The sequence below is a fragment of the Silurus aristotelis genome (genome assembly GCF_946808225.1).
Source record: "Silurus aristotelis genome assembly, chromosome: 26".
Taxonomy (NCBI): Eukaryota; Metazoa; Chordata; class Actinopteri; order Siluriformes; family Siluridae; genus Silurus; species Silurus aristotelis.
Window position 1 is genome coordinate 12,546,062 of NC_139599.1, and position 15,197 is coordinate 12,561,258.

The 15,197-nt window shown below is 38.1% G+C and overlaps 1 protein-coding gene across 2 annotated transcripts in view; it reads left to right on the forward strand.

Annotated features, from left to right (window-relative positions):
• Positions 1 to 15,197, forward strand: part of fibcd1b (fibrinogen C domain containing 1b) — a 164,755-nt gene that overhangs the window by 76,338 nt on the left and 73,220 nt on the right. For both annotated transcript variants that reach the window (XM_083531929.1, XM_083531930.1), the window contains 2 exons: positions 3,248 to 3,407; positions 8,208 to 8,344. In XM_083531929.1, the coding sequence (XP_083388055.1) occupies positions 3,248 to 3,407; positions 8,208 to 8,344 (297 nt within the window). The remainder of the gene's footprint in view (positions 1 to 3,247; positions 3,408 to 8,207; positions 8,345 to 15,197) is intronic.

The following is a 15,197-nucleotide window of genomic DNA, read 5'->3' on the forward strand; positions in this document are numbered from 1 at the left end:
TGCACTTAATTAGCTCTAGTTTTGTCTATGCAATTATTAGACACGGTTTCAATACATATACAGTATATATATTATGAGGATAGGTGTGCATTCTATTTTCCCAGTTACATTTAGAAACTCTCAGATGGCACGACAATTCATCACTTTTTCTGGCTTTTTGGAAATGTAATGCATTACAATGTGACTGATATGAATGAAGGTAAAGCATGTCATTATTCAACTCTTCGTTGGTTGAGATATGCCGAAACTTCTCCAGTTTTTTAAACGAATCTGTAGCTAAAAAATGCCCTAAAACAGTGAATAAATAATACTGCACAGGGGATATTGGGTAACTGATAATCCATTCCTTTCTCTTAGCATAGAGTTTCCAGTGGTTTCCCTCCCCAAAAATGTAGGCAAGCAATATTTGAATCTGCCTTATTTTGATTTTACTTTACATTCCATCTGTATCATATTGTACGCACAATATACATACAAATATTTTCTCAATTATGCTATGATTGACAATACATGAGACAGAAGCTCTGCAAAATACATGGTTATTTTGCATAGTCAGGAGTGTGCAGAAATATATTCATGCCTTTACCTTTATTAAAAAAGTTATGTATGCATTTGAATGGATATAAACTGCATACAAAGTTCATAAATAGGGCCACTGTGTTAAAGCTTGTTAAAGGCAAGGTATGTTTTCCAAACTTTATATATCCAGTTTTATAAGACCAATAGTCTCACTTAGATTCCTTTTAGATTTATATACATGCTTGTTTTTGGCTGATATAACTTAAACCAGTGTGTTCTTGTGCTGTTGTAGCCCATGCGCCTCAAGGTTTTAACATGTACATTATGAAATGCTTTTATTCTTACTATGAATTGAGGAGGTACCATAGACTTCCTGTCAGCTTGATTGTGTCTGGCCACATACCTGCTCGTTAACAATGCTAACACATTGGTTGTGTTTTTCTATGGCATTCTGTATTACAGTCTATAGATTGTAAGGTGTAGAAATCTCAGATCAGCATTGGAGCCACATGGTTAGGGCCATTTATAGTGACTGATTGACTGTGCGTTAATTTGTTCATTCATTCTCATTTCTAGAATTAGCACTGTATTTTGTGTGTGTGTGTGTGTGTGTGTGTGTGTGTGTGTGTGTGTGTGTGCAGAGAGACCCTGCATCATCATCTCCTCTCCGTTGTAAAAAGATACTGCAGTTTTAGTCAAGTAGAGGCAGATTATTTATCATATAAAATAAGACACACCCAGCATAACTGGACACACGCCCACACAAGTATATTTTCCATTTAAAATGGGTCAAAATCTATTTTTACGTGTGTGTGTGTGTGTGTGTGTGTGTGTGTGTGTAGTAATTGCGTACCTACAGCAGAAGACTGCTCTGTATAAATATGCAGCTTTTGCCTGTGTTTTTTTTATAATCTCGTGCACCTTTTGTGCTCAGCTTATAACTTAGTCACTCTCTTACTCTTTTCCGCACGTTTAGCAGGTTGAAGTCTCTGCAGGATCTGATAAATGCACATACCGTATAAAACATACAGTTTAGGGATCCAGGGTAGATTTATTGCTGCTGACATTTCCATGCAACAACAGCTGGGCTTTTTTTTTTCATAGATTTTGGAAACATTTACACAGATGACATGCTACTTCTCCAAAGAGTTGGATGCTTTGCCTTTGCTGGAAATATGTATGTGTTTTCCTCAATATACTTATTCACAATGGGTTTATTGTACCTACAGTATAGTATTTTAAACCTTTATTATTTTCGGAGATAAAACTTAACTAGAAATATTTTATTCTATTAGAAAAAACTTAATTTAAACAATCTAGTGACACATGAAATGGTCAAGTGCAACTGTGAACACATTGAACAAAAAAATTTACATTTATATATTATATGCATTTAAATATACCATTATATTATTATTATTATTATTATTATTATTATTATAATTATTATTATTATTATTATTATTATGTGTTTTTTATTAGTAGTAATTCCTTTTTAATAGAAAAATTCTCACTTATTTTTATTAGTTGAATGTATGATGTCTAGCTTAATGGACATTCCCACAGGTCAACTGTAAAGTCTTCATGTTTGCATGCTTCTTATTTTATGCTAGATTGCTCATAAATGATACTTACAGTAAACTTGTGATATCTGTGACTTCAGAGTGACCAGTCACTGCTTTTCCTGCCATTATAAGGATAGAACAACAACAAGTAACAAGATGATTGTGTTGGAGCTCCAAACATTTGTACTAAAGGGGTTAGATTGATAAAAAAGGAAAAGAAAAGGACAGTGAGTGTTAAGCCGCTCTATTGGGTGGTTGAGCCATCATATTTTTAAGAGCTAAAAAGAGCTTAAAGCTAGTGCACTGGCAAGCCTGGGTGAAAGAATGACACTCTCACTGGGGTTTGAGATTCACAGCAGTAGGGCTGCTGTAGTCAGCAAAATAGGTTTTTCATGATAAATCATAGACATAGAAGGCTAATTAGGGTGCCAAGCACTGATAGTGTGTAGGTGCCATATTGTTATTCTACCTCATTCTTTTTCTTCTTCTGGGTAGAGTGTACAGTATATGGCAACCCATACTGTAGAACCATCAGGTAAAATGTTGTGGTACATTCTGATTAAATTTGGCCCAAGTGCTTCCAATGCTCTAGTGCCACCATGGGAAGAGATTTGGGCCTCATTTAGAAGAATTTTCAAATGTACAATTTGTGAACCATGTGATCAGTATGTAAATGTGGTAAATGTGTTAAGTTCAACACATCATATGACATCAATAACTTGATACGTAATTACATTTCCCAACATCATCCCAACATCGAATATTTAAAATTGCAGGTTTGGCTGTAATAGGATTTAAAAGCATCAAAGTTATGATGGTACCCTATATTTATTAAACCTTTTCTTTTTCTATTTCTTCTTTTAGATATGTATGTTTTCATGTGCTCTTTTGACTTGAAATGTTTTTTGATTATGGCTATTCTTTGCATCATTTCCTGATTCTGCCAAACAGTTTTTCTCCTTTGCTATTGACTACAACTAGGATTTAGTATGTACCTGATAGAGCACATGCTGAGCTTTCACACAGTCCTACATTCACTAATCCCACATTAAAGGTATAAACAATAAGATCAATTAAATTATGTTAACAAAACCTATAGAGAGCTGATCTTTTCACAGGCTCACATTGTCATGTGTGTGTGTTTTTCTGTGTGTATTTTCCAGCTGCTTTCAGAGAGCCAGGTTAACATGGTAAAGGTGGTGAACTCGGTCAGTGATGCCTTGAACTCAATGCAGAAGGAGAATGGAGGCTTAAAGGCTCGTGTGAAAGCTGACTTGCAGAGAGCTCCAGTCAGAGGATCTCGTTTCAAAGGCTGCTCTAATGGTAAAAGCTTTTTGTTTTGGCTATATTTTTGTCCATTAAAGCCATTACACTCATCTTTTATCATCTTTTGATTTGTTTGATTGTTGTTTTCTCTCTCTCTCTCTCTCTCTCTCTCTCTCTCTCTCTCTCTCTCTCTCTCTCTCTCTCTCTATATATATATATATATATATATATATATATATATATATATATATATATATATATATATATATATATAGGTATATATATATATATATATATATATATATATATATATATATATACATGCACACACACACACAGTGCAACCTCGATACTCGTGGAGTTACATTGTATGACCCCTCGCGAGTAACAAAAAATCGCGAGGTTTTGACTCTGCTTTTGATAATTAAATTTTTTAAGAGGAATTGTACAGTTCGTGTTTTCCAAACATTTTTATGAAATTTATTAGTACAAACTCTGTTTTGAAATATTACTCCGAACTTTCAAGCCATTCGCGGCTTCTCGCGAACTATCAGATTTACTCTTAAGAGTTACTCTTAGTCCGGTTCCAGATGAAAAGTTGTGAACTATTGAGGTCACGAGTGTCAAGGTTCCACTGTATATATAGAAATATATATTATATATTTCTGAAAAAATGTTATTTCTGAAAAATGTACCCATAATAATAAATGCAATAATAATAATAAGAAAATTATACACTTAATTATTTCATACAACAAAAGAAAAACACTACATTTATCCAAGATGGCTATATGAAATAATATGCAATATTTATATTTTCTAATTAAATATCAGATTATTAAAGGTTTTGTGTAATCTGTTATTTAAAAAATTTTTTTTTTCATTAAACGGCTTTATTCTAACCCAGCCATTAGGGGGGCACAAGCCAGTGCACTCTTAGTGCCGGTCCCAAGCCCGGGTAAATGGGGAGGGTTGCGTTAGGAAGGGCATCCAGCGTAAAACATGTGCCAAATCAAATATGCGGATCACAAATAAGAATTTCATACCGGATCGGTCGAGGCCCGGGTTAACAACGACCGCCACAGGTATCGTTAGCCGACAGGGTACCGGTGGAAATTGGGCTACTGTTGGCCGAAGGAGGAGAAGGAGAGGAGGAAGACGTCTACAGAGACGGCAGGAAAAGGAGCAGTGTAGGAGAGTAGAGGTTCGGGTTGGTACTTTAAATGTTGGTACTATGACGGGTAAAGGGAGAGAGATAGCTGATATGATGGAGAGGAGAAAGGTAGATATGTTGTGTGTTCAGGAGACCAAGTGGAAAGGGAGTAAGGCCAGGAACATTGGAGGTGGATTTAAACTGTTTTATCATGGTGTGGATGGAAAGAGAAATGGTGTAGGGGTGATTCTGAAGGAAGAGTACAGTAAGAGTGTAGTGGAGGTGAAGAGAGTTTCTGATAGGGTGATGATCGTGAAGGTGGAGGTTGAAGGGATGATGATAAATGTCATCAGTGCCTATGCTCCACAAGTTGGCTGTGAGATGGAGGAGAAGGAAAGATTCTGGAGTGAATTAGATGAAGTGGTAGATGGTGTACCTAGGAAAGAACGATTGGCGATTGGGGCAGACTTTAATGGGCATGTAGGTGAAGGGAACAGAGGTGATGAGGAGGTGATGGGTAGGTATGGTTTTAAGGAGAGGAATGTGGAAGGGCAGATGGTGGTAGATTTTGCAAAAAGGATGGAAATGGCAGTGGTGAACACGTATTTTAAGAAGAAGGAGGATCATAGGGTGACGTATAAGAGTGGAGGAAGGTGCACACAGGTGGATTATGTTCTGTGTAGGAGATGCAACCTGAAGGAGATTGGAGACTGTAAGGTGTTGGCGGGGGACAGTGTAGCTAGACAGCATCGGATGGTGGTCTGTAGGATGGTTTTGGAGGCGAAGAAGAAGAGGAGGAAAGTTAGGTTTGAAAGAAGAATAAGATGGTGGAAACTGAAGGAGGAAGAGTGTAGTGTGAGGTTCAGGGAAGAGGTCAGACAGGGGCTTGGTGGTGGTGAAGAGGTGCCGGATGATTGGGCAACTACTGCAGGAGTGATGAGGAAGGCAGCTAGAAAAGTACTTGGTGTGACATCTGGAAATAGAAAGCAAGACAAGGAGACGTGGTGGTGGAATGAGGAAGTGCAGGAGAGCATTAAGGGAAAGAGGTTGGCAAAACAGAAGTGGGATCGACAGAGTGATGAGAAAAGTAGGCAGGAGTACAAGGAGATGCGGCAGCAGGTGAAGAGGGATGTGGCGAAAGCCAAGGAAAAGGCATATGAGGAGCTGTATAAGAGGTTGGACACTAAGGAAGGAGAAAAGGATTTATACCGATTGGCCAGGCAGAGGGACCGAGCTGGGAAGGATGTACTGCAAGTTAGAGCAATAAAGGATGGAGAGGGAAATGTGTTGACTAGTGAGGAGAGTGTGTTGAGAAGATGGAGGGAGTATTTTGAGCAGCTGATGAATGAGGAAAATCAGAGAGAGAGAAGATTGGAGGATGTGGAGTTGGTGAAGCAGGATGTAGATAGGATTAGTAAGGAGGAAGTGAGAGCAGCGATTAAGAGGATGAAGAATGGAAAGTCGGTTGGACCAGATGACATACCGGTAGAAGCGTGGAGATGTTTAGGAGAGATGGCAGTGGAGTTTTTAACCAGATTGTTTAACAGAATTCTGGAAGGGGAGAGGATGCCTGAGGAATGGAGAAGGAGTGTGCTGGTACCGATCTTTAAGCATAAGGGAGATGTGCAGACCTGCAGTAACTACAGGGGAATTAAGTTGATCAGTCACACCATGAAGTTATGGGAAAGAGTAGTGGAAGCCAGGCTGAGAGAAGAGGTGACCATCTGTGAGCAACAGTATGGTTTCATGCCGAGGAAGAGCACCACAGATGCCTTATTTGCTTTGAGGATGTTGATGGAGAAGTATAGAGAAGGACAGAAGGAGCTGCATTGTGTATTTGTGGATTTAGAGAAAGCGTACAACAGGGTACAGAGAGAGGAGTTGTGGTATTGTATGAGGAAGTCAGGTGTGCCAGAGAAGTATGTGAGGGTGGTGCAGGACATGTATGAGGACAGTGTGACGGCAGTGAAGTGTGCAGTAGGTACGACAGACTGGTTCAGGGTGAAGGTTGGACTGCATCAAGGATCGGCCCTGAGCCCTTTCCTGTTTGCAGTGGTGATGGACAGGTTGACGGACGAGGTCAGACAGGAGTCTTCCTGGACTATGATGTTTGCAGATGATATTGTGATTTGTGGTGAGAGTAGAGAGCAGGTTGAGAAGAGCCTGGAGAGGTGGAGATATGCGCTTGAGAGAAGGGGAATGAAAGTCAGTAGGAGTAAGACAGAGTACATGTGTGTGAATGAGCGGGAGGGCAGTGGAGTGATGCGGTTGCAGGGAGAAGAGGTGGAGAAGGTGGAGGAGTTCAGGTACCTGGGGTCAACAGTGCAAAGTAATGGAGAGTGTGTTAGAGAAGTAAAGAAAAGAGTGCAGGCAGGGTGGAGTGGGTGGAGAAGAGTGACAGGAGTGATTTGTGATAGTAGGGTATCTGCAAGAATGAAAGGGAAAGTTTATAGGACTGTGGTGAGACCTGCGATGTTGTATGGATTAGAGACAGTGGCATTGAGTAAAAGACAGGAGGTGGAGCTGGAGGTAGCAGAGCTGAAAATGTTAAGGTTTTCGTTGGGAGTGACGAGGATGGACAAGATTAGAAATGAGTTTATTAGAGGGACAGCACATGTAGGATGTTTTGGTGACAAGGTGAGGGAGGCGAGATTGAGATGGTTTGGACATGTGCAGAGAAGGGACATGAATTATATTGGTAGAAAAATGCTGAAGATGGAGCCACCAGGTAGGAGGAAAAGAGGAAGGCCAAGGAGGAGGTTCATGGATGTGGTGAGGGAAGACATGCAGGTAGTTGGTGTGAAAGAGGCAGATGTAGAGGACAGGGTGGTATGGAGACGGATGATCCGCTGTGGCGACCCCTAATGGGAGCAGCCGAAAGAAGAAGAAGAAGATTAAACGGCTTTATTCTGGTCAGGGTTGCTGTGAATCACCGGCCAGTGACTGGAAGGCAGAACTACAGTAGTGGCAATTTATTTTGGAGCCAAACCACCCACCAGATTTTGGGTGGTGGGAGGAAACTGGAGAAGACAGAGAAACCCCTCTTGAGAAAAACACAGATCAGGCAGACTGCAGCTGTGACATGAGAATAGCCAAGTCTATAAAAAACATTCATTTTACAACTACAGTACTCTAACCATAAGAGTAAAGCAGCTAGTGTCATACATGCATCAAATTAGTATTATTTTTGTTTCATTCTCTTACCTGTGGTATAAGACTCCACATATCCCCACAATGCACCACAGGCAATTTATGCCACGTTGTAATATCACAAGCTGCACATTACGATCTCTACAACCGAGTAAATGCCTTTTACTCATCTGATTATGAACGCAGTAACAATCTGGGAAGCAGAAAATGTGAAACTCAATTTCATGGAAAACTGATTCTAAAGTGATGAACTACACTATCTTGGTTTTTTTTTTTTTACTGTTGTATTATCTGAGCTACCATTAACTTGATAACTATAAGGTTGTTTTTATTTACTATGCAAGAGGGAAGAGATCTTTTTAATATAACTATGAATTGAAGCAGGCTTGATGATGGGTGCCCTCTCCAGTAGTGTAAACAGAGTTTTTATGATAAATATATTGTACAATTGACAGACATAACATAATTTGAACTGACCGCAAGTTAGACATTCAAAGTATATTCAAATATTCCAAATTGTTCTCTCTTTCTCTCGCGCTTTTTCTCTCTCACAGGCTCACGTCCGCGTGACTGTAGTGATATCCTTGCGAGTGGTCAGCGGGAAGACGGCGTATATTCAGTTTTTCCCACTCATTACCCTGCGGGGTTTCAGGTCTACTGCGACATGAGCACAGACGGAGGAGGCTGGACTGTGAGTCCTACTCTTACACATTACACCCACTTATACACTGTACATGACCCTTCATCTACTGTACCATAATTAATTTTCACAGACTATTTGGCATGGCTTTACTGCCTGAATGCATGTATTCCCCCACCACACACGCACGCGCACACACACATACCAAAGTGAATCACTTGCCCACCCAAAAAGCTACTCAGCAATCAATCAGGGATTATGAGCAATCAGAAACTGTTATTCAGGGCCTGTGATTACACAAGCATGGGTTCTGAAGTAAAAGCATGCAAGTGAGTGAGAAAGAGAGAGCGTGTCTAAGGAATGCATTAACACCAAACACAAAGAGAGTATTAAATGTGAATAATTTTCACCTATTCAGATTTAGCCTTAAGAAAAATTCTTATAAAACAGTTGAATGTGCATCCCAGAAAACAAGGATTAGACTTAACAAGGAAGAAATATAATAAGACATTAAGAGCAGGATTTAAATAGAGAGAGTATGTCTAAGCTCAAAACATGTACACACATTAGGTAACAGACTAATGATTGGAAAGGGGAGGAGATGAGATTAGAAGCTAAGGAAGCTATGTGTATTATACAGATTATAATGAATCACATCACATTACACTATGTGCTAGGGGAAATGGAAGTAAAAAGATGCTTTAATAAGTACGGATCAGTGAAACCGAATGTGGGTCCGGTTGGATTTTTTTTTACAGCAAAGAAACAAGTTAAAAGACTCCAACATTCACAAGTCATACAGAAAACAGAAAAACATAATTCTAAACTCTACTGGGTGTATCCAATAGAACAGTTGTCATTTCGTAAAATATGGAAATCATATCAGATATGCTTGTTGGTTAATACTGTTCTTTTAGTATTTGAATATGCTTTAAGTACATATTCTTCAAAAGGCTTTCCAAATGAGCCAAATAATTTTCCTGGCTATAAAATACCTTCTGTTTAAATCTACAGTAGACAGAATTTAAATTAAAGTTATAATTGAATGTATTATTAGGATATTGGTGTACTGTTTATTATTTTCAATGCTGCAAACCTAAAATGTAAATTTACTTGCTGGATATTGATCTTAAAATCCTAAAACAGCTGGATAGCAGCAACATCAAGATGGCACCTTCACATGATGAGTGATTTTTTTTTTCTAGTATTCATAATATGTTGTGTATGTCAGACACAGGAAGCTACTGTTAATAAGACTAAACGTTATTTAGCTTTTAATTTGCAATCTAATACTAGTGAGCTTTAGTTTTAAGTGTATTAGAGTTCCTAAGAAATAAAATCTAACAGATTAAAGTAAAGATTGAGGGACAACATGTTTTCTGTTGACAGGGAATGATGAAGTTAACAATGTGAGCAAATGTGTTAAAATTGAGCTTTCCTTGGCTAATGTTCTGTCCCAATAGACTTAGAGGTAAATTTTTATTTATTTATTTATTTTTTTTTTTAGAATTTTTTGTCCATGTCTGTTGGTATTTTTTTTGTGTCTCCCACTACTACACTACCATGTTATAAAGTCCCTGCTAAAAAGTCTCTTTTATTTTCAGTGATTAGGAACGCATAATGGAATTTCACATTTGTAATTAATTAGCTCATAGAAAGAAGCGGATTCTAAACCACATTTTTCATGTTTTCCAAACAGAACAAGTCAGTAAAGCAGACATCACAGGCTCAGTGGGAGATCTTCTCAGCATGCTGGCCGAAGGACTTTAGTTTTGAATTTAGTTATATATATATATATATATATATATATATATATAAATGCAATTAATGAAATGATTCAGATCATCAAGTTAATTGTAATATTACACAAAGAAACCGATTAAATATAAAATGCAGTTTTTATATAAAGATATAATTTATTAAGGGAAGAAATGTTGTCCAAACCTAATTAGCCTAATGTGAAAAAGCTATTGACCCTAAACCTAATAACTACTTGTGCCACCCTGCACCCTGTTTGGAATAACTGCCAATGGGCCTTTCACGTAGCTGCGACCTTCACTTGGGACTTACCCGACTTAATTCACCTCTTAAAACCACCACTATCATGTCGCAATTATTGAAACCATCAATACAATACAAAAATGCAATATAACAACGCGTGTCATTACAGAGACAGAGACATTTTGAATATGGAGGGTGAATACAATTTTACTAAAGCAAGCTACAAACCTCTACATTACAACTGCAACTGTGTCACCCACATCATCTGGAGCAGTTCAGAATCAATATTTGTCTAATAACATAACAAAAACATAAAAGAAATAAATAAAATACAACCTATTTACCAGACATGCATAGTCCTAATTTGCACCTCTCCTCAGAGGCTGTAAGCTAGTGGCACCACTCGTATTCACTGGTCTGGAAGTGGCGAACAAACCCTCTCCAGGGGTTTGCTAGCTTCGGGGTTGGCCGACCTTTCCTCTTGATGTCTAGCTTTTCTTAAAAAATTTATTTTGAAGTATGTCTGAAACCAAATCAACTTATCTTCCTTTGTAGGCATAAAAAGGTCTAACTCAGATATATTAATTTGTGCAAAGTGCTACAGACGTGTTTTGACAGTAAAACTTGTATGTAACAGTTTCCCTCTGACCAACCAATCAGAAGATGGAAATAAACTGATGTTATTCTGGGCCAAAGAAATCATCCACATACACATACTGGAAGCAGTGCAGCCAAGAGAAAATAATAAACTGTTGGGAATAAATTAATTCAATTTCATAGAACAAATATTTTTAATACAGGTTGTAAATGTAGGTCAGTGCTTCTGATAGTGTTTAGGCCAGCAGAAAAGGCTTTGCTGGCCCTGACCGCCCATTACTGATATATATATACACACTATATTGCCAAAAGTATTCGCATGCAAATGAACTCGAGTTGTATCCGATTCTTAATCCATAGAGTTTAATATGATGTTGGCCCACCCTTTGCAGCTATAACAGCTTCAACTCTTCTGGAAAGGCTTTCCACAAGGTTTAGGAGTGTGTTAATGGGAATTTTTGACTATTCTTCCAGAAGCGCATTTGTGAGGTCAGACACTGATGTTGGACAACATTTACATTTACATTTGCGGCATTTAGCAGACACCCTTATCCAGAGGGCAAGAAGGTCTGGATCACAGTCTCTGCTCTAATTCATCCCATAGGTGTTCTTTAGGGATTCATTACTCCAGGAAACACGTCTACTCTGCTCTAGAGTCCAGTGGCGGTGTAATTTACACCATAGCATCTGATGCTTTGCATTGCACTTAGTGATGTAAGGCTTGGAAGCAGCTGCTCGACCATGGAAACCCATACCATAAAGCTCTCTATGCACTGTTTTTGAGCTAATCTGAAGGCATATAAAGTTTGGAGATCTGTATCTATTAACTGCAGGAGGTTGGCGACCCCTGTGCATTATGTCTGTCAGCATCCGCTGACCCACTCTGTGATTTTATGTGGTCTACCACTTCAAAGCTAAGTTGCTGTTGTTCTCAATCGCTTGTACTTTGTTATAAGACCATTAACAGTTGACTGTGGAATATTTAGTAGCGAGGAAACTTATTGATGGCACACAGTGTGTTTATATATATATATATATATATATATATATATATATATATATATATATATATATATATATATATATATATATATATAAAATAAAAAAAAAAAAAAAAATATATACAGTGAGGAAAATAAGTATTTGAACACCCAGCTATTTTGCAATTTCTCCCACTTAGAAATCATGGAGGGGTCTGAAATTGTCATTGTAGGTGCATGTCCACTGTGAGAGACATAATCTAAAAAAAAAAATCCAGAAATCACAATATATGATTTTTAAACTATTTATTTGTATGATACAGCTGCAAATAAGTATTTGAACACCTGTCTATCAGCTAGAATTCTGACCCTCAAAGACCTGATAGTCTGCCTTTAAAATGTCCACCTCCACTACATTTATTATCCTAAATTAGATGCACCTGTTTGAGGTCGTTAGCTGCATAAAGACACCTGTCCACCCCATACAATCAGTAAGAACCCAACTACTAACATGGCCAAGACCAAAGAGCTGTCCAAAGACACTAGAGACAAAATTGTACACCTCCACAAGGCTGGAAAGGGCTACGGGGAAATTGCCAAGCAGCTTGGTGAAAAAAGGTCCACTGTTGGAGCAATCATTAGAAAATGGAAGAAGCTAAACATGACTGTCAATCTCCCTCGGACTGGGGCTCCATGCAAGATCTCACCTCGTGGGGTCTCAAAGATCCTAAGGAAGGTGAGAAATCAGCCCAGAACTACACGGGAGGAGCTGGTCAATGACCTGAAAAGAGCTGGGACCACCGTTTCCAAGGTTACTGTTGGTAATACACTCAGACGTCATGGTTTGAAATCATGCATGGCACGGAAGGTTCCCCTGCTTAAACCAGCACATGTCCAGGCACGTCTTAAGTTTACCAATGACCATTTGGATGATCCAGAGGAGTCATGGGAGAAAGTCATGTGGTCAGATGAAACCAAAATAGAACTTTTGGGTCATAATTCCACTCAACGTGTTTGGAGGAAGAAGAATGATGAGTACCATCCCAAGAACACCATCCCTACTGTGAAGCATGGGGGTGGTAGCATTATGCTTTGGGGGTGTTTTTCTGCACATGGGACAGGGCGACTGCACTGTATTAAGGAGATGATGACCGCGGCCATGTATTGCGAGATTTTGGGTAACAACCTCCTTCCCTCAGTTAGAGCATTGAAGATGGGTCAAGGCTGGGTCTTCCAACATGACAATGACCTGAAGCACACAGCCAGGATAACCAAGGAGTGGCTCTGTAAGAAGCATATCAAGGTTCTGGCATGGCCTAGCCAGTCTCCAGACCTAAACCCAAAAGAGAATCTTTAGAGGGAGCTCAAACTCCGTGTTTCTCAGCGACAGGCCAGAAACCTGACTGATCTAGAGAAGATCTGTGTGGAGGAGTGGGCCAAAATCCCTCCTGCAGTGTGTGCAAACCTGGTGAAAAACTACAGGAAATGTTTGACCTCTGTAATTTCAAACAAAGGCTACTGTATCAAATATTAACATTGACTTTCTCAGGTGTTCAAATACTTATTTGCAGCTGTATCATACAAATAAATAGTTAAAAAATCATATATTGTTATTTCTGGATTTTTTTTTTTTAGATTATGTCTCTCACAGTGGACATGCACCTACGATGACAATTTCAGACCCCTCCATGATTTCTAAGTGGGAGAACTTGCAAAATAGCAGGGTGTTCAAATACTTATTTTCCTCACTGTATATATATATATATATATATATATATATATATATATATATATATATATATATATATATATATATATATATTCACTGTACATATACACAAAATGGTATCAAAAAGTCTTGAAACTAATGGTGCTATTCTGACTATGTGCTTTTCCACGTCATCAATATTATGATGAAATCACAAACGTGGAAAAGCACGTGGTAATCACAAACGTGCTTTTCCACGTTTGTGATTTCATCATGGACAGCAAGTTAGAACAAAGAGAACAAAGTTTAAATTCTCCATCAAATCTTCCACAGGGATATTTGACACACAATGATAAGTCCTCCAAGGTGTTTTGAGTGTCATGCGTGCCTACAAGAGCAGAAGAACATCACTGGAAGATGATGATAATCACTGGACATCACTGGAGATAACTCAACTCTCCAGATTCGACTCCTTAAACTTCATCCTCTTCCTGAAGATGAAGATCCGGCTCAAAGATCACCGTTTTGACAACATTTTCGAAGCATGTCAAGCACCTTCTGCAATTCGAGTAGGATCTCCGCAATGGGACATATTCCAGAGTGGCAGGAACACTGTGAGCACTGTATTGCTTTGCAAGGGGACTATTTTTATAGTGTGTAAGCGTAGATTAATAAAGTGTGTGGATGAATGGCTTCTAGCACACATTTTACTTGGTATAAAACTATGTTGCAAATAAAAAAGTGACAGTCAAGATTTAATTTCCAAAAAAGTCTGTACATTATACATTATATATAGGTTGTTCATGAAATATTTCATATAGTGTAGAATTGTAGTTTTGTTTAATATATGTAATCTAATATCTAAAAGTTAAGATGAACTTTTAACATGTCTAGCAACATGTCTACATTATATTCAACTATTTTCTGCCTATGATAAATGGTAATGTATTAAATGTATTAAATCTCAGTAAATAAATAGGCCAATTCCTATTAGTAATGCCAACATATTGAGCATTCTTACTGTGCATACTTGTTAGATCTAGCAAAATGTTTAAATGAGTGACATTGCTTCATTGTAGGCATATACAATTTGTATGTAAAATGCCAGTTATAAAAATATTCAGCTTCCACTGCACCAAAAAATATCCAACAATAGGAGTAAAACATTATGTAGGGCTAAAAATCAGTGCTGAACAGTAGCAAATTTCATATTAACAAGCCATTCCTCACACTTTTTAAGTGAATATATAAGCTGTGTGATAAGAGAACCTGTTGGGAGACCACATCCATAACTCCTATGGTAAGAGTTCTCTCACTGTGTTTGTAACCATAGGAAACTTTTTCTTTAAAAAGGTACGCAAGAAAAAGGAAAATTTATTATGGGGAAAAAAGATTCCCAAAGATTACTGCTTTTATTTTTCATACTGGGGTACATTCATAAGCAAATACTTTTGTCTTTTTATTCTAGTTCAAACACATAATACTTTACTGTGGTAATATGTAAGCAGTGTATTTATACTTTTGCTAAAGAGATACAGATAGAAAATAAAGGTGATTCACTTCACTGAGCTTCATATTCAGGAAACAGGATAATTAAACAAATGTTATACAGTAGTCA